Consider the following 27,346-nt stretch of genomic DNA (forward strand, 5'->3'; position numbering starts at 1 on the left):
AAAGGTTGACAGTTGTTGAAACTGTGAGTTCATTTTATTACTCAGGATTTTTACGCATATTTGAATTTTCCCATAATAAAATGCTCTAAGTATTTGATATGACAAATATACTTCTGAAAAATTTATCTTAATGAACATTATAAATGAAAAAAGTCTTTACAAATAAAAATATTTTTCAAATAAAAATAGTAAAAAATGGGGTACATATTCAAATCTTTTCATAGGAAAATGATAAACTATGTAATACCCTTAGTGGAATTTTATATATTTAAAAGCATTTATTCGGGCTATGTACCAAGAGGAGAAACATGATACACTAGTAAGCAAAAAAAAAAAGACATTCAATTTCAATTGTAAATACTGCATGATTAAGACTATGTAAAAATTGGTATCTTCTAAAGGGACCTGAAATGTGAAAATGATTTTTCCATACTCAGGACCTTCCCACAGCCCACCACGCTCCAGCACAGAGCCCTTGTCTCTTGGGAAACCAGGGACCAGGGTTCTAACCCAGGGGGCACAGGAGATAGGCTCACCTGCACCCCAACACAGCCCACACAGGCCTCTGCTCTCCCCCCTCCTCTCTTCAGCCACCATTCCACAGGCCAGCTAGAGGGGTCCTTCAAAAACGTATGGCAGAATCTCAGAAACTGACAAAGGCTTCCCATTCCTTCTCACTAGAGGCCAGGCATGGACTTCGCTGGCCCTCCAGGCTGCCAGGCTGTGCCTCGCCCACCGCGACCCACCGCACTGCCCCCTGCCCTGCTCCAGCCACTCCACCCGCGCGGGCCTCCCCACTGCTCCAGAGGCACACAGTGGCTACTGCGCTGCTGCGAATTCAGTGCTCTCTCCCTCCATAATGGCAGCTCCTGGGAGAGGCCCTGCTTGGGCTGCTTATCTGAAACAACACTGCTGCTCCACCTCCCAACAGCCTGCACTCTTCTTCCTAGAACTTATCAACACCTCCCAGGGCACATTTGTTTATTATGTCTTCCACTCTCTAGAATGCAAATGCCTTGAGAACAGACTGTGTTTGATGCTCTGTTGCATCCCTACTGCCATGCACAGGGCCTGGCACATAGTAGGTGATCAATAAATGCCTGTTACATTAGAGAATATTGAACTAAATAACTATCCAAGGGGGCTAAAAACCTTGGATGGGCTCCTATTTCTTAGGTGACCTCCACCTCCAGAAACCTGCAGCCACAGACTCACAGCAGGCGTCTGGTGGAGCTGGCTGAGACCTCCTTGGCACACACGACACGGAGGGCATTCTGTGGACCAGAGGCAGTTGAGCCAGGCAGCCAACAGGCCTGGCTCTGGGAGGTCAGATCCTGGCTTAACGTTAACGTCAGCAGCAGGGTGGCCTCAGGAAGGCTATGGGAATTCTCTGAGTATTCATTTTTGCCTTGTGCAGAAAGAGCAGGATTGACAGCAGTTCCTTCTTCCCAGGAACTAACAACAGAATGCCCATGAAGCACTCGCTAAACTCAGTATGTGCGCAGAGTAGGTGTGCAGATTCACCAGCAGCCATACATGGGCTTTTGTCTCTTTCAAGTCCACAGTTGCATCTGTACACAGACCACACACTTCAGTTGATTTGAGCCTCTCCATAACGCGCCAGCTTTATCACCATTTTCTAGTGAAGACACAGGGCCAAGGCGTACAGTGCCTGCCCACAGAACACAACCGAATCTGATGGGAGTTCTGGTGCCCTTTCTATCAGAATCCAAGGTAGAGTGATGGAAAAGCTGGTCCGCATTGCTTGGGTGGCCCAGTGGAGCCCCAGACTCTAGAGCGCAGACTTGGTAAGGGCGTGACATATGAAGTCAGAAATCAGATCAGCCAGCAGGCCACACTCTCCTAACGGCCTGATGCAGGCAGGGAGCACCTGGGCTCCGTTGTCTGTGGCCCTTTCTCTTGATGAGGTTTCAGTGCAAGTCTGTGTAGATCGACTGTCTCTGGTAGTCCACCCAGGATTCTAACACTTCACTGTTCGACCAAGAGGGCAAATTAAAAAGCCCTTTCTGGAAGTTTCTCTGAGTTAGGCAGCAGCTCATAACAGCAAATGCCAAGGCTGACGTCTGAGATCCTTGATCCCCTGTAACCTCTGACCTCTGGCCCAGTCTACTCCTGACAAAGCATTTCCTCCCGAAGGGGATCAAGAGAGGAAGCCCTTGCATGGGGGTCTGGGCAGGCTCAAATGAGGCTGTGTCGCCTCTCCAGGATCAAAGGCTGAGGGAGGTCACATGGTGGGGAGGAGCTGCACAGGTGTCAGCTGTGGAATTTTAGAACCACAAGGTTGAGAACCCACAGGCTCTCAGGAGCCATGAATTGTTAGAGCTGTAGCACATGAGAGACAAACTCATGATTCGTAACACACCTTATGCCTCATGGTGTTGGCTGAGAGGACGTGGGATGGAAAGGGACAAAGGTTGCTTCCAAGCAAGGAACTGATGGCTCTTGGAGCTGGGGCAACTGCTGCATCATCAGAGGCTCAGCACACACGCTCCTTGGTGAACAGGGGTGAGGGCTCCAGCCACAGGTAGCAGTATTCTACCAGCCACAGGCGTGGGGCAGAAGGTGCAAAGGGAAGGGGCCCTGCGGAAGGGTCCTGCCAGGCCAGGCAGCCCCGGCTTACAGTGATACATTCCGGGGCCCTGACGGCAGGTGTGTGGCAGCCAGCAACCACGGAAAGGCTCTGCAGGAGTCCAGGGAGCAGAGCGGTCTGTTTTCACAGCATGTGCCCCGCAGGGAACGCGCTGTGCGGGTGGCGCCCAGCGGCTGTCAGAGTGCTGCGCTGCACCATGACGGAAAACTAGCCTGGGAAGTAGGCGATGACAATGGCTCCAGCCAGGCAGTGGAGATCAGTCTGAGGGCCACCTAGGAAAGTGGCCTGTAGGCCCACCCCAGTCCTGGCCTCTTCCACATTCAGTTAAGGTCACTTTTGGTACCAATATCAACGGACTTTGTTACTTTGCTGCTTTTTTAAAAAGAGGGAGAAATCTAGGGTAGTCATGACCTTGTATCAAAACTATAAAAATTGCTTCTCTATATATCATATAAAAAAACTCTCCAAAAAAAAGTTCGGCATTCCAGGCCGCTCAGAGCAGGGCAGACCAGAGGCTGAGCTGCTCTGCGTTGTGGGAAATGCCTGGAGAACAGCAGTAAGCACGAGGGGTGGGGAGATTCCCGGCTCTGAGGATCCTGGGAGATGGCCGTCTTCCTCCAGGAAGGACCTGGCTCTTCTGCATCCCGGGGAGGCGAGAAGGAGCTCGCATTCTAGGGGCTCAGGCTGCAGACGCGTTCCAGCCAGGGTCAGAACTCATCTCGCAGCGGGGGGGGCGTGTCCATGCCGAAGAAGGAGGACGGCCTCCCCTGCAGGTCCCGCTCTCGCTTCACGAAGGCAGTGAAGGAGGAGACACAGTTACCAACGAAGTGGTCAGCTTGGCCGAGGATGTACAGGTCGAGCTGGGCCACGTCGGGCTTCAGGCTCACTACCTTCACCTGCAAGAGGAAGGGCAGAGCTTATCGGCCCGGCTGGCCGCAGGCCAAGGGGGCAGCCCAGCCAGGGCCTGCAGCCTCATGCTCCCATTCTTTGCTCCCCGAGCTGGAGTCACAGACACCAAGGGAAGGGCAGGGAGGTTGGAGACATGGGTGCAGCTGTCTGCGAGCGATGTTGCCCACCCCCACCCCCTTTCCCGGCTTCCAGCCTCAGCTCCCAACACACCGTTTGCACATGCATGGCTCCCTCTGGCTGGGACACCTGTTCTCCACTCATTAAAACCCCGACCGGTTCTCTGGGCTCAGCTCATACTCTGCCTTTCTCAGAGTCCTAGTGTGATGGGCGTACCCCCACCAAACTGCAGATCAGACCAAATGGCACCTCACACAGCCAGTTCTGCTGCCTGGAAGCTGCCCTCTCCCATGCCCCCCAACCTGAGCCCAGCATCCTGTTCAATCTGTTCCCAAGATCCCCAGAGTGAACCCTTCTCTCAGGCAGCTGCCACCCCCTGGGCCTGGCCACCATCGTCTGTTGCCTGGCCAACTGTAACAGCTCCTCCACGGGGCTCACCACCTTGCTCTCCTCCCCACAGAGTGGCCAGGACCTTCCCGAGATCCCCTGCCCCAGCCCTCCAAGCCCCCTCCTGCTCAATGCTAGGGCCCCACTGCCCTTCAGCCAGATGCCGAGTCCGGAACCTGCTGAGCGAGGCTCTGCCCAGGCGCCTCGCCTATCTCCCCCCACATCTCTTGCGCTGCAGCCACACCACCCGCCGGGCTCTTCCCCTCTCCTCCTCAGGACTGCACGTGCTGGTCCGTGTGGGTGCACCTCTCTCCCTGGTTAACTCCTATCTGTCCTCCACTCTCAGCCTCCCCAGCCCCTCAGTCAGGGCAGGGTCTTCTGACCTCGTGGTCTACTTGGAGCACACTCACTTAATGGTACTCTGATTAACACTGGCTCCTGCACCCGACAGGGAACGGAGCTGTGTTGCTCTGCTCTCCACTGCTGGCCAGGACCAGCACAAAGCCTGCCGCAGTAGCATCGGTGAACGGACAAGTGAATGAAGTTCACTCGATGCTGCAGTTCTCTGCACTCACTCTCTCGTCCTGAGTCTCCACCAGGGGCCCTGGAGGGCAGGAGAACGTCTTATTCATGAATACCCCTGACTCAGCACTAGCTCAGCTTAATGGAGGAGCAAGGCTCAGTTCAGGAGGGAGGGTGGGATCTGAGTCCATGCAGAAGGGGGTTGAAGAGGGGGAAGGGTGAGAAGATGGGCACAAGAACAGGAAATAGAAAATGGCAAGAAGTTCACCTTGTAACAAATGTATCAGCTCTAAAAACTTACAAAAAACTCCCTGGGACTCTCCAAATGCTTCAATTTAGTACAGGGGGTGAGGGCTGGGGTGGGGGCAGGCAGAGGTGGGGCTGAAAGTGCTTTGCTGTTCCACAGAAATTTCTGATATAACAAAAGCCAGCAGCTTGCTAAGTGGATTGCAGCAAAGAAACAGTACCAGTTAATCACGGCCAAAATCCCCCAAACAATCCCACCTGCGCCCTGAAACGTGGCAGCTCTGTGTCATGCCCACTATAATTAGCTCTGGGACCTCCTGTGTAAATTCTACCCCTTCTTCTAACTCTGGCTTCCTAGACTATAAAATGCAGGACCCTGAGGTCCCCCAGCTCTGATTTTCTAACTGACTTGGTCTTTCCCCTACCAGCTGGAGCTTCCGCCTGTGTCTGGGGTGACGACAGAGGGGAGCCACTCAACGGAACACCAGGGGCACCTCCGATGGCCGCCTCTTAGCGCTGCCCAGCACTTCCCACTCATTCATCAACACAATCGTACCGAACGCCTCTATTAATCCCCTCATTGCCCTGATATGCAATTGCTCATTGCCTCCTCTTCAAGGATGGCAGGCACTTGGCAAGCACATTCTACTCTTGTTTCGTGTATCAAACCTACTATTCACTGCTTCCTTACACATCTACTAAGCACAGAAGAGCCTTCCCTTACTTTGTTGACCACCTATTCCTACTGGTGATAAACCACCACCACTGAACAAGGAACTGCCCGAATTTTTCTATACCTGACCTTCACCCCGTCCTATGAGGTAAGTACTGTTTTGTCCCATTTGACAGACGAGGGCACGGAAGCACAGAGAAGTCGATCCCTTTCGCGAGGCTGCACAGTGGGCACAACCTATGTCCTCTGGCTCCACAGGGCTGCAGCAAGGGCAGGGCGACCACCAGGCATCTCCTTTCATTCCCTCCTCACCGCACTTCCACCTGGCCCAGGCATACCTTCCCTTTGAAGAGCTGCTGGATCTCGGGCACATAACTCTCAGAATCAGTGGCGATGTAGACTGACTGGGCGTTGAGCGCCCTCACCCAGAGCTTCACGGCCCGCCTGATTTCCTGGAGGTCAGGCAGGCACATGGTCATGGTGAGAGGGGCCGCTGCACTGCGGCTGTAGCCCACGCACTGTGGAGAGGCCATGAAGTGTGAGCCTGCTGTCCCGTCCTTCAGCATGGCGCAGGCATTCTTCTGCCGGGAGAGGTGGGAGCACAGAATTAAAGACCAGCAGCTGCCCCGGAACCCCAGGTCAAGAACTGGGCAGTGGAAAAAGCCAGGCCAAGCAGGAGGAGTTCAAATACATTTTTTAGAAACACATTGAGGGAAGAGAGAAATGCATCAAAACAGTAACAGTGGTTCTATCTGGGCGGTGGGTTATTGTCTGTGCAAAAGGGAAAAAAATTTTCCTGGTCCTCCTGCATTATCTGAGACCTCCAGTAGAATTCTCAACAGTGTTGGTGGTAAGAGGCAGGTTTATCTGATTCCTGGCTTCAGTGGGAACGCTTCGATAACTCTCGAGGTACAATGTTTGCTGTGGGTTTCAGAGAGATAGCCTTTATCAAGTTAAGGTGGGCCAAGTCTATTCCTGGCTGGTTATGTGTTTTTATCATGAATGGGTATTGACTTTTATTAAATGTTTTCTTATCCTCTATTTAGATGATCATATGATTTTTCTTCGTTGGGTGTTAATTTAGTGAATTTCATCACATTCCTGGGATTGATTTTATTTATTTGTGTTAGGTTTTCTTTAGTACATTATTACATTTTACTTGATAATATTTTACCTAGGATCTGTGTACCTATGTTCATAACTGAGAAAGGGTTATAATTTTCTGCATTGACTTGCCCTGAGTTTGGTAAGAGTATTATTTACGTTAGCTATATTATAGCACTTTTATCTTTTTATGTTCTAGGAAAGTAAAGATGGGAATTATGTATTCTCTGAATGTTTGACTGAAACCACTCATAAAACATTCTAGTTCTTGCTTTTGCTTTCTGGAAGGGTACAGGGGTAGGGCCTAGTGGGTAAATGTGAGATTACCTTGTCAATAGACTACAAATGGATTTTAATCCATTTCTATGTTTCAGTATTTTTCAAGTTTTCAACAAAGAGCATTCTAAAGTGTGTGTGTGTGTGTGTGTGTGTGTGTGTGTAAATTAAGGAACTGTTATTTTCACATGCAGGAAAATCTAAATTAGGTTTGTGCAAATGTAAGCAGGCCTCCACATTCTAGGAACATGACGTCTTCATTTCTTGGAAGCCTCACCCAATCTTCAGTTTGGTTTTCAACAAGGAATCCACTAGCTAAACACCTTGCTGGGACAGAGGACTGTTGGGCTGTGTACCTTTTTCCAGCTGGCTGCCTGACCTGGGGTCTGGCTTGACACCTCAGTTTATCCATCTGCAAACTGAGGATAAAAACTGGGGCTGGTGCTGTGGCATAGCAGGTAAAAGCCGCTCCCTGCAGTGCTGGCGTCCCATGTGGGCACCAGTTTGAGTCCTGGCTGCTCCACTTCCAATCCAGTGCTCTGCTGTGGCCTGGGGAAGCAGTAGAAGATGGCCTAAGTCTGCATGAGAGACATTGGCGAAGCTCCTGGATCCTGATCGGCGCAGCTCTGGGTATTGCGGCCAATTGGGGAGTGAACCAGTGGATGGAAGACCTCTCTCTGCCTCGCCTTCTCTCTCTGTGTAACTCCAACTTTCAAATAAATAAATCTTTAAAAAAAAAAAGTGGCCACTGCTGGGGTGGGCATTTAGTCCAGCAGTTAAGATACCAGTTAAAATGCTTACATCCCTAGACCTGTGCCTATGAAACACATGAAATCTGCTCTCTGTATATTAAGATGATAATAATAATAATAATAAGAAGATGTTTATACCCCCAGTGCCAGAGTTTCATTCCTGGCTCTGGTTCCTGACTCCAGATTCCTGGAGTGGACCCTGGGAGGAAGTGATGATGGTTCAAGCGGTTTGATTCCTGTCACTCACACAGGAGAATTGATTGGTGGTTCCCAGCTCCCAGTTTTGGCCTGGTCTAGCATTGGCCATTGTGGGCATTTGGGGAGTGAACCAGTAGATGGGAGTTCCTTGTCTCTTTCTCTCTCTCTGCCTCACAAAAAAAAAAAAAAAAAAAAAAAAAAAAAGTTTTTTAGGGAAAAAATAAGCAAGTGTCAAAATGGGAGCTGGCTGGCAAGCACTCTAGAGACACATTTCTGACATGTGTGGGATCATGGGACACAATTCTATGCAGTTGGCCAAGTGAGAGCTCTTTGCCCTAGTTGGCACGTGAGGCCCACCCCCACAGGCACATCCAAGTCAGCCAGCAAGAGGAGGAGGAAGTTACCCAGTCGGAGCCAATGCGCAGATGAATGCCCACGTACGGCCGGATGAGGTGGGCACGGATCTGAGCTTCTCCTGTCCTCACCATCTCGTCTGACCACACCATATACTTCTGGAGAGGCCTGTGTTCCTCCAGGACGGGGAACTGGGCCGGGGCTCCTGGCAGAGCAAGCACCGGATGTTCCTTTGGGGAAAATCTAGGCATGAGAAGGGAATGAGGGAAGTCAGACACAGGATGCACAGGCAGCCTGGCTGCCGCCGCCAGGGAATCAAAGATGGCATTGCACCATGTCCCAGAGACCCTGTGGAGGGCCCCCCATAACACGCAAGAAGCACGAGAGGTTGTGAAATCCCAACGGGCTGATAAGAAACCATGGGTGGTGGCACCAGGCACAGTGTGCAATACTGTCCCGCCACACGGCATTTATAGCCCTTTGTGCTTGTTTAACAATTACAAATTTACAGGAGAGCATTCCAATCTGCTGGCTGCCAATCCGTGGTGCAGTCATTCACCCCTGGGTGGGGTGTCTGGGCCAAGCCCCTGCCCTTTTACCCACACGGCGGGACTGGGACGTGCAGCTGCTTACAGAGCCAACCGCTGGGTCACACTCACAGGGACTGTGTACACTGGATTAGATCATTCATTCAGCATTTGTTGATTGCCCTCTATATGCTAGGACCCGGGGAAGAACGAGACAGGCACAATGCTTGCCCTGTGGAGTGTAGCGGAGGTCCACAGATGCCCTTGTCACACCCTCCAGACTCTTCCTTCCCCCCTGTACACTGTGTATTGCAGCCGCCAGATCTGTCTCAGGTGCTGGGCTCAGACCTCCACCGAGCCCAGCGCAGAGTCTGACATGCAGAAGAGCTCAGCAAATGCATGCTGACTGACTGCCCGCAGAGCAAACCTGTGCTACCTCTCCAGCTCAACTCAGATTCCACGCCAGCGAAGTGAAACACCTTTGCTGTCCCGTGAACTTGCAAAGCATGTCCAAACTGCAGCTCTCTGCATGCTTCTTCCCTCTACCTGGAACACTTGCCTCTGCCCATCAAAATCCTTTTCTTAGATGTCTGAAATAGGCACAGCCACTCTGGAAAACTGTTTGGCAGGCAGTCTCACGTAAAACCAGACATGCAATTATCACATGACCCAGCACTGTACTTTTGGGCACCCATCCCAGAGGAATGGAAATTTATATCCACACACACACCTGTACAGAAATGTTTACGGCAGCTTTATTCAAAATGGCCTAGACCTGGAAACAAACCACAGGTTGCTTCACGAGAAAATGGTGCAACAACCCACGGCACATCCACAGCATGGAATACAACTGCAGTAAGGAAGAATAAAGGGGGTTGGCGCTGTGGTGCAGGGGTAAAGCTGCTGCCTGCAGTGCCACCATCCCATATGGGTGCCGGTTCAAGTCCCGGCTACTCCACTTCCAATCCAGCTCTCTGCTATAGCTATAGTCTGGGAAAGCAGAAGATGGCCCAAGTCTTCAGACCCCTGCACCCACATGGGAGACCCAGAAGAAGCTCCTGGCTCCTGGCTTTGGATCGGCACAGCTCTGGCCATTGTGGCCAATTAGAGAGTGAACCAGAGGATGGAAGACTTCTTTCTGCCTCTCCTCTCTCTGTGTAACTCTGACTTTCAAATAAAAATAAAATCTTAAAAAAAAAATAAAGCAGATCCAGCACTGTGACATAGTAAGCCAAGCCTCTGCCTGTGGTGGCAGCATCCTATATAGGTGCTGGTTCAAATCCCAGCTGCTCTACTTCTGATCCAGCTCTCTGCTTATGGCCTGGGAAAGCAGTGGAAGATAACTCAAGTGCTTGGGCCCCTGCACCCATGTGGGAGACCTGAAAGAAGCTCCTGGCTCCTGGCTTTGGTCTGGTTCTAGAACAGTCTGGTCCTAGCTGTTGTGGCCATTTAGAGAACGAACCAGTACATGGAAGACCTTTCTCTCTGTCTGTAGCTCTCCTTCTCAAATAAATAAATATCTCAAAAGAGAGAGAGAGAGAGGAAATTGGAAAAAGAAAGAAGAAAAGAAAAGAAAGAGAGAGAGGGAAGCAGGGAGGGAGGGCAGCAGGGAGGGAGGGGGAGGGAGGAATAAAGCAGGACAGGCACTCTGGTCTAGCGGCTGCAATGCCCTCGTCCCACATTAGAGTGCCTGGATTTGGTGCCTGGATTTGGTGCCTGGCTCCAGTTCTTGACTTCAACATCCTGCTAATGTGGACCCTGGGAGTCAGTAGTGATGGTTCAAGTAACTGAGTTCACACTACCCATGTAGGAAACTAAATGGAATTCCTGGCTTCAGCTCGGCTCAGTCTCAGCCATTGTGGGCATCTGGGAAGTGAACCAGCAGATGCGAGCTCTCTGTTGTCTATCTCTCAAAAAATACATTTTTTTGTTTTATAGCTTCAAAAAAAAAAAAAAAAAAAAGATTTCACTATCAACAAAGGCAACAACTTGGCTAGAAGTACCCTAGCGGATTCCAATCACTGTGTGATTCAAGTTACCTAACAACATTTTTTAAATGAAGAAAAAGAGAAGAGATTGGTTGCTGGGGTTGGGGCTGGTGTGTGTGGGGGCAGGTGGGAGTGGTGATAAACTGGCAGCATCGTCTTGGTGATGGAGCCCTTCAGGATCTCAACTGTGGTGCTGGGCACATAGGCCTGCACCCGTGATAAAAATGCACAGAACTAAACACAAGCACACAATATAAGCAGAAGAGGAAATCTGAATAAGACAGGCAGATTGTATCAATGCCCATATCTCGGTGGTGATAGTGTATTATACTTTTGTAAAATGTTGCCATTAAGGGAAATCCGGTGGAGGGTTACTAGGATTTCTCTGAATTATTTCTTAAAACTTTCAAGAGAACCTCCAACTACCTCAATAAAACCTTCAAAGAACAATTATGAAAGATTTTAAACCACAAGGTAAATGCAGCAAATAATTCAACAATCCACAGACCCTTGACCCCAATTAGCAGGTATAACACTTTGATTTGTTTCTGGATTTTAAAAAAACACACATGAATAACAGTTCCTCCTTTTTCCCTCTAATGTGCTCTTATGATGATTACCCCTGCATAATCTGCACAGACACTTGGCCTTTGTTTCCACAACTGCGGTATCATTCTGCTGCTACCATCCCTACCTCAAAGGCTGGTTTTTTTCCCTTTCTTAAGTTGTACATCATGTGCACAACATGATTGTGGGGAGCAACTCGGACTAGACTAAGTTACTGGAATTAAGACTTATTCTATGCATCTGCTCTTCCACAATATGGCGCTGAGAAGGGAGAAACAGCTTCTACACAGCTGCCTCCAGTTCAACCAATAAACTGTAGGACCTGCTCCTGATTGGAGGAGAGCAGCGTACTCGGCGTGTGGGCAGCCGAGTTGGGATTGGCGGAAGAGGACTATAAAGGAGGAGAGAGACAACATGCACCAGGAACATCTAAGGGGAACATCTATCTGAAGGAACACCTGTGCAGCCCCCGAGAGAGCCGGCTGGCGGTGTGCCGCTCCCCTGCGGAAGTGGGGAAAGTGGCCAGGGGGAACCGCCCTTCCACGGAGGTGGAAGGGACGGCAGCCAACCCGGGAAGAACCAGCAGCAAACCCGGGGAGGGCTGAGCAGACAAAAGAACAGCGCAGGGTCCTGTGTCGTTCCTCCATGAAGAGGGGGAGCAACATAATGGTGCCGTGACTCGGATATGAAGCCTAGGCAGGGCTTAGTGTCGTTCCTCCACGAAGAGGGGGAGCGACACATGATGACTTGATACACATGTCTATAGTTAAATGATTAGCACCGCCAAGCCAATTAATACGTCTATTTATAGGGCTGCTGACAGGATCCAAGGGATTAACACAAGCAAAGCATTTTAAACAGTGCTTGGCCTTCAGAAGGCTCTCAGGAAATGCTGGCTTCCATCACCACCATCACTCTCATCCTGCATGCAAACTAACTCTACTCTAGGTTTCAGAGATTCGGCCACGCTGATCGTGTGAGTGGTGGGGTCATGCTGGCTTCTCCTGAACTTTTCCATTTCATATGAAAAAGGTGCAATTTACCTACCTACCGCCATCTTGCTAGATATGGAGGTTGCTCCAATCCTCCATGCATACAACAGTGCTGAAATGGGCACACCACTCATACTCCACACTCAACCCAGCCTTTCGCTCAGCAGACCTCTTCCTCCCAAACCTTCAAGATCAGTCCCCACTCCCAAACCCAGCTCCTCGGGAATGGCTCCCTGTCCCAGCGCTCCTTTGCCACCCTTGGCACACTGATATATTCCAACCGTCACCCCTGCCCTTGGCATTGTTCACTTGGGAGGCTGGGGACCACTGCAGACTGCTCACCACGATTCCCACCCACATTGTCCTAGCCTGGGCCAAGGAAACCAGAAGCACGTGTTTCTCTACGGCTGGCTCCGTGATGTTCATCTTGCAGCCTCTAATTTTCTGTTTACATGACACATGTGGGAAGTGTTTACTGAGCCTTATTATGTACCAGTCAACGTTCCCATTGCTTGATTTGTACTAAGTCATTTCATTGCCACAGGAGTCCTATGAGGTGAGTATCGCTGCCACTCTCATCTCCCATGAGGAGACAGCTTACAGAGGAGGCACAAAGAGGTTAAAGAACACGCCCAAGGTCACAGGGCCAGGACCTGGTGGAGCTGGGACTTGAATGCAGGCATTCTGCTCTAGAACCTATGGTCGTAGCTACTGCACTCACTCCCATCTCCACCCTATCATCGAGCACCTCCAGAGTACAATCTGGTTTTCTGAGTCTCAGCCTCCTGCACAGGCCTTAACACACAGTCTGTACAATGAACAGTTTCAGAGTGAAGGGATGAGAGGGATTCGGGGTCCTCACCAGAACGACCGGATCAGGTTGCCAGAAGCGAGAGGGAGAAGAAATGAGAATCCTCTGAGCACCTGCCATGGGCCAGGCCCTCGGCTGATCTCCTTTCAGATTCAACTTGCGGACTGGGAAAGGAAAGCAAGGCTCTCCTGGGCTCCGGGGCAGCTGACATGTTAGCATGACATCAGGCATGACCTGTGCCTTTCCTGACCTCTTGGAAGAATTCCAGATTTGGAACATCTGTCTCTTCTACCCACATCTGGACCTACACACAGCTGTCCTGCTGGGGCATCAGTTCTGACCTAATAAACAGCAACAGGTCAAGGCTGACTTAATCATGTGTTTCTAATGAGGCAGGATATGTTCTCTGGAAAGAAAGGGGGGAGAGGGACCTTGGTTGGAAGGAGAGTTTGAGCCCTGACTGTGCAGCCAGGTCAAGCCCTCATCTTGGTTGCTACGCAGCGAAGGAAGGCCCGGTGAATCCCTGGGGCTCTTTATCACCACATCCATGCTGAGACTACCCAACAAACCAGGGTTTCTCTGCGCACAGCAACCAGTTGTGTGGGACCAGCACAGAATACCATGCTGTGTGCAGAGGACCCAGGGCCACAGACAGGACAGAGCCTTGCTCTTGCTGCTGAAAGGCTACCTTTCCCTCCAGCTCTGCATGGCCAGTTCCCCATCCTTCAGGCTGCAGTCTGCCAATCATGCCCTCCTCGGGAGGCTGCAGCCAGGGAGAATGACAAGCCATGTGCTCAGATACTACAACCTTTATGCGTGAGAATGGGTCAACAAAAAAGCCCACAGCCTTGCAACACCAAGAGTCTGGTGAATGACAGCTCTGCTGGGCTACTCACAAAAATCGATTATCCCCCTTCTCCTAGAATCTTTTTTCTTTAAAGATTTAGTTGAAAGGCAGAGCTACAGAGACAAAAAGAGAAGTGGTGAGGAGAGAGAGAGAGAGAGAATCTTCCATCCACTGGTTCATTCCCCAAATGACCACAGACAGGGCTGGGCCAGGCCAAAGCCAGGAAGCAGGTACTCTATCTGGGTCTCCCACATAGGACATGCAGGGGCCCAAGCACTTGGGCCATCATCCACTACTTTCCCAGATGTGTTAGCAGGAAGCTGGATTGGAAGCAGAGCAGCTGGGACTGCAATTGGCACTCCAATATGGGATGCTGGTGTCACAAGTGGAGGCTTAGCCTAATACGCCTCAACACTGGCCCCAGGAAGTGCTTCTTAAATATGTGTTGAAGGAAGGAAGGCAGCTGCCCAAGGGCCCTACTCCCCCAGATTGCCTCCAGGGTCTACATCTTCCCTACTGGCCTTCCTTTCCCACAGATTCAGCTTCCTCAAATCTACCCACAATTCTTAGAACTCCATGGACTGGGGTTGGTGCTGTGGCACAGTGGGTAAAGCCGCCACCTGCAGTGCTGGCATCCCATATGGGCACCGGTTTGAGTCCCAGCTGCCTCACTTCCGATCCAGCTCTCTGCTATGGCCTGGGAAAGCAGTAGAAGATGGCCCAAGTCCTTGGGCCCCTGCACCCGCGTGGGAGACCCAGAGGAAACTCCTGGCTCCTGGCTTCGGATTGGCTCAGCTCTGGCAATTGCAGCCATCTGAGGATGGAGGACCTCCACCTCTCTCGCTCTGCCTCTGACTCTCTGTAACTCTTCCTTTCAAATAAATAAATAAATCTTTAAAAACCAAAAAATAATTCAATGAACAACACACACACACACACACAAAAAGACTATGGGGAGATTAACAAATGTTTGAGCAACGTCCCCAGCTGATTTTTGATTTTTCCATGCAGCACTGTCCCTTCCTTTTCTCACTAGGATTGTGTGCTTTTGCTGGCTTTTTGAAACTTGCATTAGGAGACTGCATTGGAGCTGGTGGCTTTTTTGTCCTCCTGACATACTGTCAGTTGGGTCCAGTCTCCATCTTCTGAGGGCAGGCTTGGCTTCTGGCGATAGCTCCAGGTCATCTAGAGGTGAAGAGGGAAAACCAAGCAGGTGCTCCAACAGGACTATCCTCTCTGGGATCAACAACGATGGAGATTAGAATTTGCTTTGATTGCGTGTGCTCAGTAGCTCATGAACTAGCTCTACAAAATCCCAGAAAGGAACTGGCAGTTTGTTAAAGGTACAGCTATTTAATCTACGGTGATTAAGAACAGGTGTTAGGGGCCGGTGCTGTGGAATAGTGGGCTAAGCCTCTGCCTGTGGTGGCAGCAGCCCATATGGGTGCTGGTTCATGTCCCAGCTGCTCCTCTTCTGATTCAACTCTCTGCTTATGACCTGAGAAAGCAGTAGAAGACAGCCCAAGTGGGAGACCCAGAAAAAGCTCTCGGCTTCTGGCTTCAGATTGGCTCAGCTCCAGCTGTTGCAGCCATTTGGGGAGTGAACTAGCAAATGGATACCTTTCTCTCTCTCCCTCTCTGTGTCTGTAACTCTCTCAAATAAATAAATAAAATCTTAAAAAAAAAAAAAAGAATAGGTGCTTTGGTGAGGAAGGGCTGGTATTATGGCACAGCAGTTAAACTGGCACTTGCTCACAACATCAGCATCCCATATTAGAGAGCCAATTCAAGTCCCAGCTGCTCCGCTTCTGATCCAGCTCTCTGCTAATGCACCTGGAAAAGCAGTGGAGGATGGCCCAAGTGCTTGGGCCTCTGCACCCATACTGGAGACCCAGATGGAGTTCCTAGCTCCTGGCTTTTGCCTGGCCCCAATCATTGCAGCCATTTGGGGAGTGAACTTGTAAACGGAAGATCCCTCTCTGTGTCTCTCCCTCTATCTCTGTCACCACGCCTTTCAAACAAAAATAAATCTTTTTTTTTTTTTTTTGACAGGCAGAGTGGACAGTGAGAGAGAGAGAGAGACAGAGAGAAAAGTCTTCCTTTTGCCGTTGGTTCACCCTCCAATGGCCGCCGCGGCCAGCGCGCTGCGGCCGGCGCACCGCGCTGATCCAATGGCAGGAGCCAGGAGCCAGGTGCTTTTCCTGGTCTCCCATGGGGTGCAGGGCCCAAGCACTTGGGCCATCCTCCACTGCACTCCCTGGCCACAGCAGAGAGCTGGCCTGGAAGAGGGGCAACCGGGACAGAATCCGGCGCCCCGACCGGGACTAGAACCCGGTGTGCCGGCGCCGCTAGGCGGAGGATTAGCCTAGTGAGCCGCGGCGCCGGCTAAAATAAATCTTTAAAAAAAAGATCAGATGTCTTGGGGGTGAGCAATTGGGACAGTGGATGAGACACCTATGAGGATGCCCACATCCCACATCAGAGTGCTTGGAGTAAGTCCCAGCTCTACTTCTGATTCCAGCTTCCTGCTAATGCACAACCTGGGAGACAGCAGGTGATGGCTCAAGGTCTTGGGTTCTTGACTCCCACTTGGGAGACCCAGAATGAGTTCTAGGCTCCTGCCATTGGACTGGCCCAGCCAGTGGCATCTGGGAAGTGACCCAGCAGATGGAAGATTTCTGTCTCTCTGTCTTTCAAGTAAAATGAAAAAGAACAGGTACTTTGGAGTCCGACTTCCTGGATTCAAACCCAACTCTGCTAGTTCCAGCTTCCAAACATTGGGCAAGCCACATCACTCCTCCCTACTTCCATTTTTTTGTGTGTGTGTAAAGCACAGATGACAACACCTATCTCTCAGACTCTCAGAAAAATTAAGTGAGTCAATACCTATAAAGGCTGAGAACAGTGTCTGGCACATATGAGCTCTTGTTACTAAAGATTTGCAGACAGACCCCAGCGGCTCACACAGCAGCTCTGTGACCTTGGGCAACTCACCTAACTCCCTCAGCTCAGTTTCTTCCTTGTAAAATGGAAACTGATAACAACACCCACTTGAGGAAATTTCGCAAGGGCTTAAATGAAGTGTGTGAATAATAATAACAACAGCAACAACCACATTGCTTGGCTGCCATGCACCTTGTGGGCTGGGAGGAAGATACCAGGACTGCTCTTTCCATTAAACCGTGGAGGAAAGCCAGGCCAGAGAGCTGGAGTGCTTCGTCAGTCTCCTGAGAAAGGCAGGGCGAGGTCGGGGCTCAGGACCACCTTCCTCCTGTGCTTGCTTCTCCACGTCCGCCTGCCTTTAGCTGCCAAGTGCCGAGAGCTGTGAATTGAATTCAGGCTTGAATTCAGGCTCCTCATGCCCCCTGGCCCCAGCTCAAGCCCATGTTCTTCCCTGCCACACTCCAGCATCAAGGGCAAGTGTACTCTGTTAGTGATCACCATCCAAGTAGACTGTAGCTCCCTGAGACTGGGGCTGGGTCTTTCTTACTTCCACGTGTCACCTTCGGCCTCTGAGCAGTATGTCTCCCGCACGACAGAAGCTCCATAAATATTTCACAGCCTGGGCCTATGACCTGCTAACCTATTTTTTTAATAGCTCCTACTGCAGCGTAATTAATAAAGCACAGCCCGTAATTAGCAGGATGACATCACTTCTCGGTCGGCACCTGAAGCTGTTCCCGAGCAGCCGCTTCCCTCCGCACCTTGTTAAGAGGGAGGTAAGAAGGGAGCGATTCTCACGCCTGGAGGAGGAAAGCGAGACTCATGTGACAGCACAATGTGCTTTTTATAACATCCCTTATCAGCCGATAAACTCTTGCTCAACCTTGTGGCGGGTCAATGTCCCACCATGTCAGGCGTTAAGACGGGGAACAGATCACACAGGATCCCAAGTTCATCAGACAGAGCGCCTGCACCTTTGGTCTCATCCATCAGGGTGGGGTAGTCGGGGAGAGGGCCAAGAGGGCACTGAACGCCCAGGAGCCCCACGCCGCTCCCTCAGCCCAGAAACGTCACCCCCTCCAAGTACCTCTGGATCCACTGCTCTTTGTAGGAGGCGCTGAAGGAAAGGCCTGCGAAAAGCTCCGACTTATTGAAACTCACGTGGAACTGATCCCAGAATGGGCCGAAGGGGTTTCCTTCCTGCAGAAAGACAGTGGAGGAAGGCTTAATCCAAGGAGCCAGAGGGATCGGGTGGAGGAACTGGGCGGTGGTGGGGATCAGGTTCAGGCCAAACCCTTGGACAGGGTAAGTCTGCTGGGCCCAGAGTGGCGTGGCTTTTCTGGTTCCCAGCAGGAGACCCTCCGTGTCTGAAGGTGTCTTTGCTCCTTACTTGTCATGCCTCACTGACACCGCAACACTGGCCGGGGAGGGGCAGACTCTGCATTTAGCACAAGCACTTGAGCTCCAGGAAACTTTCAAGACCAGCTACATCAGTGCCCTCATTGTCAAGGCGGAAGCCAAAGTCTACGGAGGGTCAGGCTCTTGCTCAGGTCACACAGCATGGGAGGGCTGTAAGCCAGGCCTCCTCTCTGAACTTCATAGCTGTCCCAACCGCTCTCCCCGGACTTCAGCGTAAGCACTGAAAGACTTGGTGGGAACTGCCTTATTCCCCAAAGTGCCAGAAACTTACACACTTCTATGAATAAAATACAACAGCTAAACAAAAACTGAAACAAATGACAACCAAAAAATTTAATAAAGGAGAAAAACAGAACAGCTCCTCATCTACTCACTGAGGGTCAGGAAAATATTTAAAAGAGTAGACGATGGTGCCAAATTACCTAGGACTGAATGCTAGGTCCAATTCGTGTTTGTTGTGTGACCTTGGGCAAACACTGAGCTTCTCTGTGCCACACTCAGAGCCTTCTCTGTAGAATAGTGATATCAGTACTTTCCTCATGGAGCAGCTTGAGGATTAAATTAGTCAATATGCATAAAGTTCTCAGTCTGTAGCTGCCATACAGTAAGTGCTATGTATTAGCTGTTTGTGCTACCATGACACCTGTAGCTCACCAGCACGCTCACACCTGGCCCTTATGACACCTGGTGAGCCACACAGAGCAGGCACTGGCATCTGTACTTTGTAGGCAGAAATAAAGGCTCAGAGAATCTAAGAGAATCTAAGAATGCCCAAAGTGACAGTCCAGAAATGAACTCACATCTCCGTCTTCCTACTCTAAGCCCTTGTGATGTCTCCCCTCATGTACTGCCATCACATGGTCTTGGGGGCCCAGAGAACACGGGACAAAGCAGAAAGGACTCCCAGCCCCCCAGGACCCACCTTCATGGGGCACGTTTTCTTATCCGGGCTTCGCTGGGCTGCAACCTCAAAGCAGTATGCAACCCGCTTCTCGGGGGGCCAGTGAGTGGGTGCCAGTTTCTCCATGAACTCTTCCAGGCTGAGGACCCGATGGTAGGCCTGGAGGGGCTCCAGCTTGAAGTACTTCTGGTAGGACACGTGGAGCTGCAGGGAGAGGAGGGAAGGAAGGAAGGGCAGAGATCCTGCACACGTTCCAGGGGCTGCCTCAGAGACAGCAAAATAGCCCGCACTCCTCAACCCGGACAGTTCAGACTATGCAAAAATGGAAACCGTTTGTCAAGAGACACCAAAGTTGGGACAGACACATAACAGTAGAACATGTCTGCAAACTAGAGAACAAACAGCAACTGTGGCGTAGCAGGTTAAGCTGCTGCCTGCAGAGCACGCATCCCATATGGGCACTGGTTCAAGTCCCGGCTGCTCCACTTCTGATCCAGCTCCCTGCTAATGTGCCTGGGAAAGCAGCAGAGAATGGCCCAAGTGCTTGGGCTCCTGCACCTCATGGGAAGCCTAGGGGAAGCTCCTGGCTCTTAGTTTCAGATAGGCCCAGCTCTGGCTATTGCAGCCATTCGGGAGTGAATCAGCGGATAGATCTTTATCTCTCTCTCTTTCTGTGTCACTCTGCCTTTCAAATAAATAAATTTTAAAACAAAACAACACAAAGACTGCTGCTGTCTAGTTAAAAAGACAAATGACACCAAGAGAAGAGACGGGCAATGGACGAGATGCATAGCTCACAGCAAAGGACCTCAAACAGCCAACCTGCTTGAAAGATGGACAGCCTCCTTGGGACCAGGAAAAAGGAAATCACCGCTCTAATGGGCATCACTTTTCACCCGCGAGGCCAACAAAAAATTTACAAGCTTAACTCCAGCTGTTACAGAGGATGGGGTGAGGGGGAGACAAGTGCTCTCATACACGCCTGGTCAGAGACGCACACATGTGGAAGCAGCACTCTGGGATGTGATCTGTCAGTATCTTATAGAATGTCAAGTGCTCACTCTACCTGCTGGTATCTGTTCTGGAGAAGTTCCTGCACTTTGCACCAATAGATGGGTACAAGAAGGCTCAATACCACACGGCAGTACAAGGGTGCTTTAAAAGTTTGTGCAAAATAGAATGAAAAGGTAAGTTTATTTTGGTTCAATAAATTTTTTCTTTAAGATTTTATTTATTTGAGAGGCAGATTTACAGAGAGAGAGACAGAAAGATGTTCCATCTGCTGGTTCACTCCCCAGATGGCTGCAACGGCTGGCACTGGGCCAGGCTGAAGCCAGGAGCCAGAAACTCCATCTGAGTCTCCTACGTAGGTGGCAGGGGCCCACGCACTTGCGCTATCTTTTGCTGCTTTCCTGGATCATTAGCAGAGAGCTGGATCAGAAGTAGAGCAGCAAGGCCTCTCATACGGGATGCTGGCATTGCAGGAGGCGCTTAACACCAGCCCCAGGTGCAACAAAAATTTTGAAATCCATGAATAATTTTTTCATAATACACTTTTCCATGAACTCTTTGAAGACCCTGGAAGATGTCACACGGAATACATTAAAAGCTTGATAGTGATTAGGGGACTAGGTTTGCCCCAGGGATGAAGTGAGATTTTATATTTTATAAATTTTTGTTTTATTAACAAAAAGAGAAGATGAAGCAAAGATGAGAAAATATTACTGATGATCACTCTAGTGGTGGGTACTTGTATTCGTCTCTATATTTCATATTTTAAAACAATTCTTAAAAGAGCACAGAATAGGCCGGCACCGTGGCTCACTAGGCTAATCCTCCGCTTGCGGTGGCGGCACCCTGGGTTCTAGTCCTGGTTGGGGCACCGGATTCTGTCCCGGTTGCCCCTCTTCCAGTCCAGCTTTCTGCTGTGGCCCGGGAAGGCAGTGGAGGATGGCCCAAGTCCTTGGGCCCTGCCCCCGCATGGGAGACCAGGAGAAGCACCTGGCTCCTGGCTTCAGATCAGCGCAGCACGCCAGCCACAGCGCACCAGCCATAGTGGCCATTTGGGGGGTGAACCAATGGAAAAGGAAGACCTTTCTCTCTGTCTCTCTCTCTCTGTCTAACTCTGCCTGTCCAAAAAAAAAAAAAAAAAAAAAAGCACAGAATAAAAAATAGAAGCTGGACTTTATTCTACAGGTCAGGGTTTCCCACACATGTCCCACTCATCTGGGTAGACAAAGAGTTCTGTAATAAAAAGTCTCCAGGGTTAAACAGCCTGGGGAAAGCTGTTTCAAGCTGATTTCTTTAATGTAGGACTTCTTGGAGCCTTTATGTGTGTGCTGTGTGAATGTGCAATTGTGCACTGTCAACCTATAAATTTGGGGGTATGGGAACCTAAGAATATAATTTTTCTAGCTAATTTAAATAGTGCACCCTTCCTGCATGAGCTATTGGCATGCCAATGAATAGACTTTGGCATCTTTACTATTAGCAATGGGGTGTTTTTAATGAAGGATTTTAAGCAGAAATTAGATGAGACTTGCCTTGTTTGAAAGATCACTTTGGTAGCAAAAAAGAGACTTATATTGATGGTAAGATCAGAAGAGAGAGGAATTAGAAGGCCACAGCAAAGATCTTTTTATTTGTTCACATACACACTGTTTTTTAAGATTTATTTATTTATTTATTTGAGAGGCAGAGTTATAGACAGAGAGAGGGAGAGACAGAGAAAGAGGCCTTCTTTCTGCTGGTTCACTCCCCAAATGGCTGCAACAGCCGAAACTGGCCCAATTTGAACCCAGGAGTTTCTTCCGAGTCTCCCATGTGGGTGCAGGGGCCCAAGCACTGAGCCTGCTTTCCCAGGCCATTAGCAAGGAGCTGGATCAGAGCAGAGGGGACTTGAACCAGCACCCATATGGGATCCAGCACTGCAGGCAGAGGCTTAGCCTCCTGCACCACAGTGCCAGTCTAACTTACACTTTCAACATGCATTCACAGGCACCTCCAACTTGTGCACACGAGCTGGGGAGGCAGGGACAGGTAGAGGATGCAAAGGGTGGCAAAGCCAAGGGTCCGGGGGCTGAACGTGTGTGTGAAGGAAGGCATTTAGGATGACCTCTAGGTTACGGGCTTGGTACCCTGCTGAAGGGACATGGAATAGGCTAAGGCTAGGAATCCAGGCAGGGACACAGGTCAGAGGGGAAAGTGTCAAGTTCAGTTCTGGCTTTGTGAATTTGAGATATCTGTGGGACATACATTAGACTCAAGGGTCTAGGAGTCAGAAACCCAGGCCCGTGGTCAGAGGGAGTGTGGGCCTCAGATAGATTTGAGCAGTCATGGGGAAGAATAACAAGAGTCAACAGAAATTTATAGCACAGCAAGTGATGGCAATAATAGCAACTCATATTTATTGAGCGATGATTTAGTGCCAGGCGCTGCACTTACCATTTGACATGCACTGCTCCTCTAATTCTCCCACCCCAGTACTAACCAGGCCTGACCCTGCTTAAGCTCCTAAGAGCTAGGAAAATAACCATCTCTAGTTTACTTATGAAGTCCAGGCAAACAGAATCGAGATGGCTCACAGAGGGCACAGAGCTAACAAGCAGAGAGAGGGGACACAGCAACATCTAAACAGTGGGTGGAGAGAGGAGCCCACACGAGAATGCAAAGAGGAAATGCTCCGGCTCAGGGCTGTGGCTGGCACAGGTGCTACTATGGAAGCCTGGGGAGCAGAGAAGTTCAGGAAAGAGGGAAACCACAGGCCAGGAGCCACTGGGAGGTCAGGGGAGATAAAGACTAAGAAATGATCCCTGGATTTAGCAATTCTGAGGTCCTCAATGACCTCAGCCAGAATGGCCACAGTTAGGGAGGAGCCCAATTGGGGCAGGTTGAGTAACCCATAGAAAGCAAGAAATGAAGACTCAGAAAGACATTTGGCATTGGAGGCAAGGAGACAGATAGCAAACTAGTCAGAGGGAGACAGATGGGCATTGCTAAAATAAAACAGTGAGTGCAGGGGCCAGCCTTGTGCCACAGCAGAATAAGCCACTGCCTGCAGTGCCAGCATTCCATATGGGCACTGGTTCGTGTTCCAGCTGCTCCACTTTCCATCTAGCTCCCTGTTAATGGGCCTGGGAAAGCAGCAGAAGACAGTCCAAGTGCTTGGGCTCCTGCCATCCCCATGGGAGACCCCAGTGACGCTCCTGGCTTCAGCCTGGCCCATTCCAGCCCTGGCCATCACAGCCAACTGGGGAGTAAACCAGCAGATAGAAGATCTCTCTCTCTCTATTTTGAATAAATAAATAAATCTTAAAAAAAAAAAAAAAAAGATGGAAAAAAAAAAAGCCCGGACACTGATGGCTGCCAGTGACTGAGCATTTCCTGTGACCCAGGCTTGCCACACTGATTAACTGATGCTAAGATGAATACGACAACATACACAGCATTCAATACTCACCATAGGAGAGAGGAACAATTCATGCCAGCCCATTTCACAGATGAGCAAACTATGACACAAAGAGGTCAAGTACCTGGCCCAGGCCACAGAAACTACTAAGTGTTTAGGCTGAGCTCAGGTACTCTGGCTTCTAACCTCTGTTAACAACCTCTCTCAATACAGGCAGGCAAAGGAAAAACTAAAACTGATGCAGAGAAAAGACTGTTAAGAATGAAAATGTGGGGCTGGCGCAGTGGCATAATAGGCTAAGCCTCTGCATGCAGCGCCGGTATCCCATATGGATGCGGTTCATGTCCTGGGTGCTCCTCTTTTGACCAAGCTCTCTGTAGCCTGGGAAGGTAGCAGTAGACAGTCCAAGTGCCTGGGCCCCTGCACTCATGTGGAAGACCCAGAGGAAGCTTCTAGCTGCTAACTTTGGATAGACCCAGCTCCAGCCGTTGTAGCCGTTTGGGGAGTAAACCAGCAGGTGGAAGACCTTTCTCTCTGTCTCTCCCTCTGTCTGTAACTCTGCCTCTCAAATAAATAAATAAAATCTAAAAAAGAAAATGAACTGTTTTGTACATATTAAGTATAATTTCTGATGTCTTTAAAAGTATTTGTTAATTAACGAAATACTGAGTTCCTATTGCCAGGTCCTTGGGAATACAATATGAATGAAGATGGACACGGGATCCTTAGAAGACACAAAAAACCACAAGGAATCAGAGGACACTAAGCATCACCATGCCAGCCCTCATGGGAAGAGGTGTCACTGGAGCCAGACTGCTGGGTTTGTGGGAATTTTTTTTTTTTTGAACATTTATTTAAGGGGCCAGCCCTGTGGCGTAACAGGTAAAGGAACCACCTGCAGTGCTGACATCCCACACGGGCACTGGTTCGAGTCCTGGCTGCCCCACTTCCGATCCAGCTCTCTGCTATGGCCTAGGAAAGCAGTAGAAGATGGCCCGAATCATTGGGCCCCTGCACCCACATGAGAGACCTGGAAGAAGTTCCTGGCTCCTGGCTTCGGATCAACACAGCTCTGGCCATTGCCATCAACTGGGGAGAGAACCAGCACATGGAAGACCTCTCTCTGTCTCTGCCTCTGCCTCTCTGTAACTCTGCCTTTCAAATAAATAAATAAATCTTAAAACAAAATTATTTAAAAGGTAGTTGCAGAAACAGAGGAGAGACAAAGACAGAACTTATATGCGCTGGTTCAGTCTCCCAAATGGCTGGATGAGACTGAAGCCATGAACCTGGAACTCCATCCCAGTCTCCAACTTGGGTGGCAAGGGCCCAAGCACTTGGGCCATCTTCTGCTGCTTTCCTGGGTAGATTAGCAGGTAGCTGGCTCTAAAGTGGAGCAGCTGGGACTTGAACTGGCACTTAAATGGGAGGCTGGCGATGCAGGTGGCAGCTTAACCCACTGTGCCACAATGCCTGCCCCTGGGTTTGTGGTCTTGAACATGTTATTAACTAACTTGTGCCTTAGTTTTTCCTTTGAAATCAATTATAGCTCCCATTGTGTGAGGATCAATGGAATGACTGAGACAAACAAGTCAGGACTGGAAGCAGAGGTTTCGGGTTGAAGCTACATGATCTGGAATTAGACAGACAAGGACTTGAATTCCAGCATGTAGTATCCACATGCTGCATGGCCTTGGACGAGTTACCTAACCTCACAGGGATGTGACAGGGAGGAGTCGGCTAATCCTCATGCCGTGCTCACAACAGTGCAGGCACTCGACGGTGCTGGATGAAGGACCGCCATTGCTATTCTAGAGAGAGTAGTTCTGGATGGGGGTAGGACAAGCTCAAGGGAGCCGGAGGCAGAGTCAGGGTCAGGCAGGGTGAACAGGGGGAAGTACTCACATTGGTGAAGGGAGGCTTGTGGTGTTGGTACTCAATCCAGGGGGGGACAGCCAAAGTGCGGTTCAGCAGCTTGGCAAATGCCAGGGAGCCCAAGAAGTGATCAGCCTGGTTCCCAAAGCGCCCTGGAAACGGTACATTGCAGGTGAGGTGAGGCCTGGGGCAGTGAGGGCGCTAGCATGGAGGGCTCCTGCGTGTGGACCCATGGGTGGAGGAGGACCAGGACGCGGACAGGGGACACGGCAGCATGAGAGCAAGTCTGGATTGCTGGCCGGATGCCCAAGGCCTTCCAGGCCCTGCTCCTTCCGCCTAGCCTCTTCTGACCCTTGCTTTTCCCCAGGAGGCTCCACATCTCCTATGCCCGCCCCTGCCTTTGTTCTGCTCACTCAGTAAGGAGTGCCCTGCACCTGCATCTCCACTCCCTGCATGAGGAGCACCACTCACTCCCCCTCCTCTGCCTCCCACTTCAAGCTCCTCACTCCTCCTCAGAGGTCCTTCCTCAGTCCTGGCCTCCGTTCTGGCCATTTCCTCAACCTGTGGATGCTCAGGAGAGAGGACCCTCACTGATTTTGTCATCCCCAGCATGGCATCCGTCCCTTCCACTGTGAATGCTACTGAGAGGCTGCGAGGGGCCAGGCTCTCTGCTAAGGAATGAGCAGCAAGGACCAGGTCTCTGCCCTCAGGTATCCACCAGCCAGTGGGGGAGGACCCCCCCCCCCACACACACACCATGACAGCAAATACATAGTGATACATGTTGATCGCTGCCTGACGTGAAAAGCTCCGGTGATGGGGCAGCCAGGGACCGGATCACTTGGGTGGAGGCCAGTGCAGTCCTTTCTGGTGACATTCAGCCCGGGGCCCGCTGGATGGAAGGAGAGGTGGCCGGCTGTTCCAGGAAGGGGGAAGGGCACAAGGACCTCGGTGTGGGCGAGGGGTGGAACAGAGGCAAGTCTGGCTTGTGGCGGCAGCGGCAGGATCTGCCAGAAGGGAGTTGTGGGGATGACCCACCGGGGTCAAACCGCGCAGAGCCTAGACGGCCAGGGCCAGCGCTCTGGAAGCTTTCGGAGGGCTGTAAGAAGTGACGGCTTTCACAGTAGTGACCCACCAGGCCATTCAAACTGCGCCCCTCAAATGGTCCCTAGAGTCTCCTTTACCTGTTTCCCCTAGCATTCATCATCTCCTAAGAAACCGATTAATTCCTTACTTTTTACATCTTTTATTGTCTGTCTTCCCCAACCGAGAGGGGTTTATTTTATTCACCACCGCACTCCCTGCACAGACAGGAGGGCCCTATAAGTATCTGTCGCACGAAGGAGAAGCCTGCCGCCAGCGTGGCCCGGTGACATCACGCGCGGCCCCGCTAAGCTCCAAACCCCGGACTCCAGGCTGACTTAGACCTTGGGCGAGTCGCGCAACCTCTCCAGTCTGTTTTCTCATCTGTCAAATGCAAGGCTGGCCACGGCGGCCCCCGGGGCTCTCACACTTGGGCAGAAAGGGGAAGAGCAGGCTTTGTCCCGCTCTGGGGTTCTCTCCTGGACCTGTCACGGTGTCTCCGCGTGGCTTCTCCACTCCCAGCCTCAGTTTCTCCACTTGAGGAGAGGGCTCAGGAGGCCTTACCCATGCAGGGGCAGTAGAGCAGGTAACCGGCCGGGTCCCAGGAGCCCGCGGGCAGCCCGGGGAGCGGCAGAAGCAGCAGCAGCAGAGACACTCGCAGCGCCAGGGGCGGCAGTGCCCACGCGGCGGCGCCCATGTCGGCTCCGAGCCCGAGCGCGCAGCGCCGTGGAGGCGGGGAAGAAAGCTGGGGCGCTAGTGTCCGCCCCGCTCCCGGCGGCCCCCGCGCGCCGCCCGCGCGCCGCCCCGGCCGCTCTAGCCCGCGGGCGGGCGGGACC

At 50.9% G+C, this 27,346-nt stretch overlaps 1 protein-coding gene across 3 annotated transcripts; it reads right to left on the reverse strand.

Moving 5' to 3' along the window:
- On the reverse strand, positions 1 to 27,297 carry POFUT1 (protein O-fucosyltransferase 1). Of its 3 annotated transcripts, XM_051845120.2 has the most exons (7): positions 27,075 to 27,295; positions 25,458 to 25,579; positions 19,166 to 19,348; positions 17,912 to 18,024; positions 8,200 to 8,392; positions 5,804 to 6,046; positions 1 to 3,507 (listed from the first exon to the last, which is right to left on the reverse strand). In XM_051845120.2, the coding sequence occupies exons 1-7, from the start codon at positions 27,205 to 27,207 to the stop codon at positions 3,319 to 3,321; spliced, it is 1,176 nt and encodes a 391-aa protein (XP_051701080.1). In that variant the 5' UTR covers positions 27,208 to 27,295; the 3' UTR covers positions 1 to 3,318. The 3 variants fall into 3 exon arrangements, with proteins under 3 accessions (XP_051701080.1, XP_051701082.1, XP_051701081.1); XM_051845122.3 differs by lacking the exons at positions 1 to 3,507; positions 5,804 to 6,046; positions 8,200 to 8,392 and adding an exon at positions 16,938 to 17,203 and having other exon boundaries at positions 27,075 to 27,296; XM_051845121.3 differs by lacking the exons at positions 1 to 3,507; positions 5,804 to 6,046; positions 8,200 to 8,392 and adding an exon at positions 17,452 to 17,624 and having other exon boundaries at positions 27,075 to 27,297.
- Between the last annotated feature and the right edge of the window lie 49 nt (positions 27,298 to 27,346).

The sequence above is a fragment of the Oryctolagus cuniculus genome, chromosome 11 (genome assembly GCF_051225735.1).
Source record: "Oryctolagus cuniculus isolate XC-2025 breed Fujian yellow rabbit chromosome 11, ASM5122573v1, whole genome shotgun sequence".
Taxonomy (NCBI): Eukaryota; Metazoa; Chordata; class Mammalia; order Lagomorpha; family Leporidae; genus Oryctolagus; species Oryctolagus cuniculus.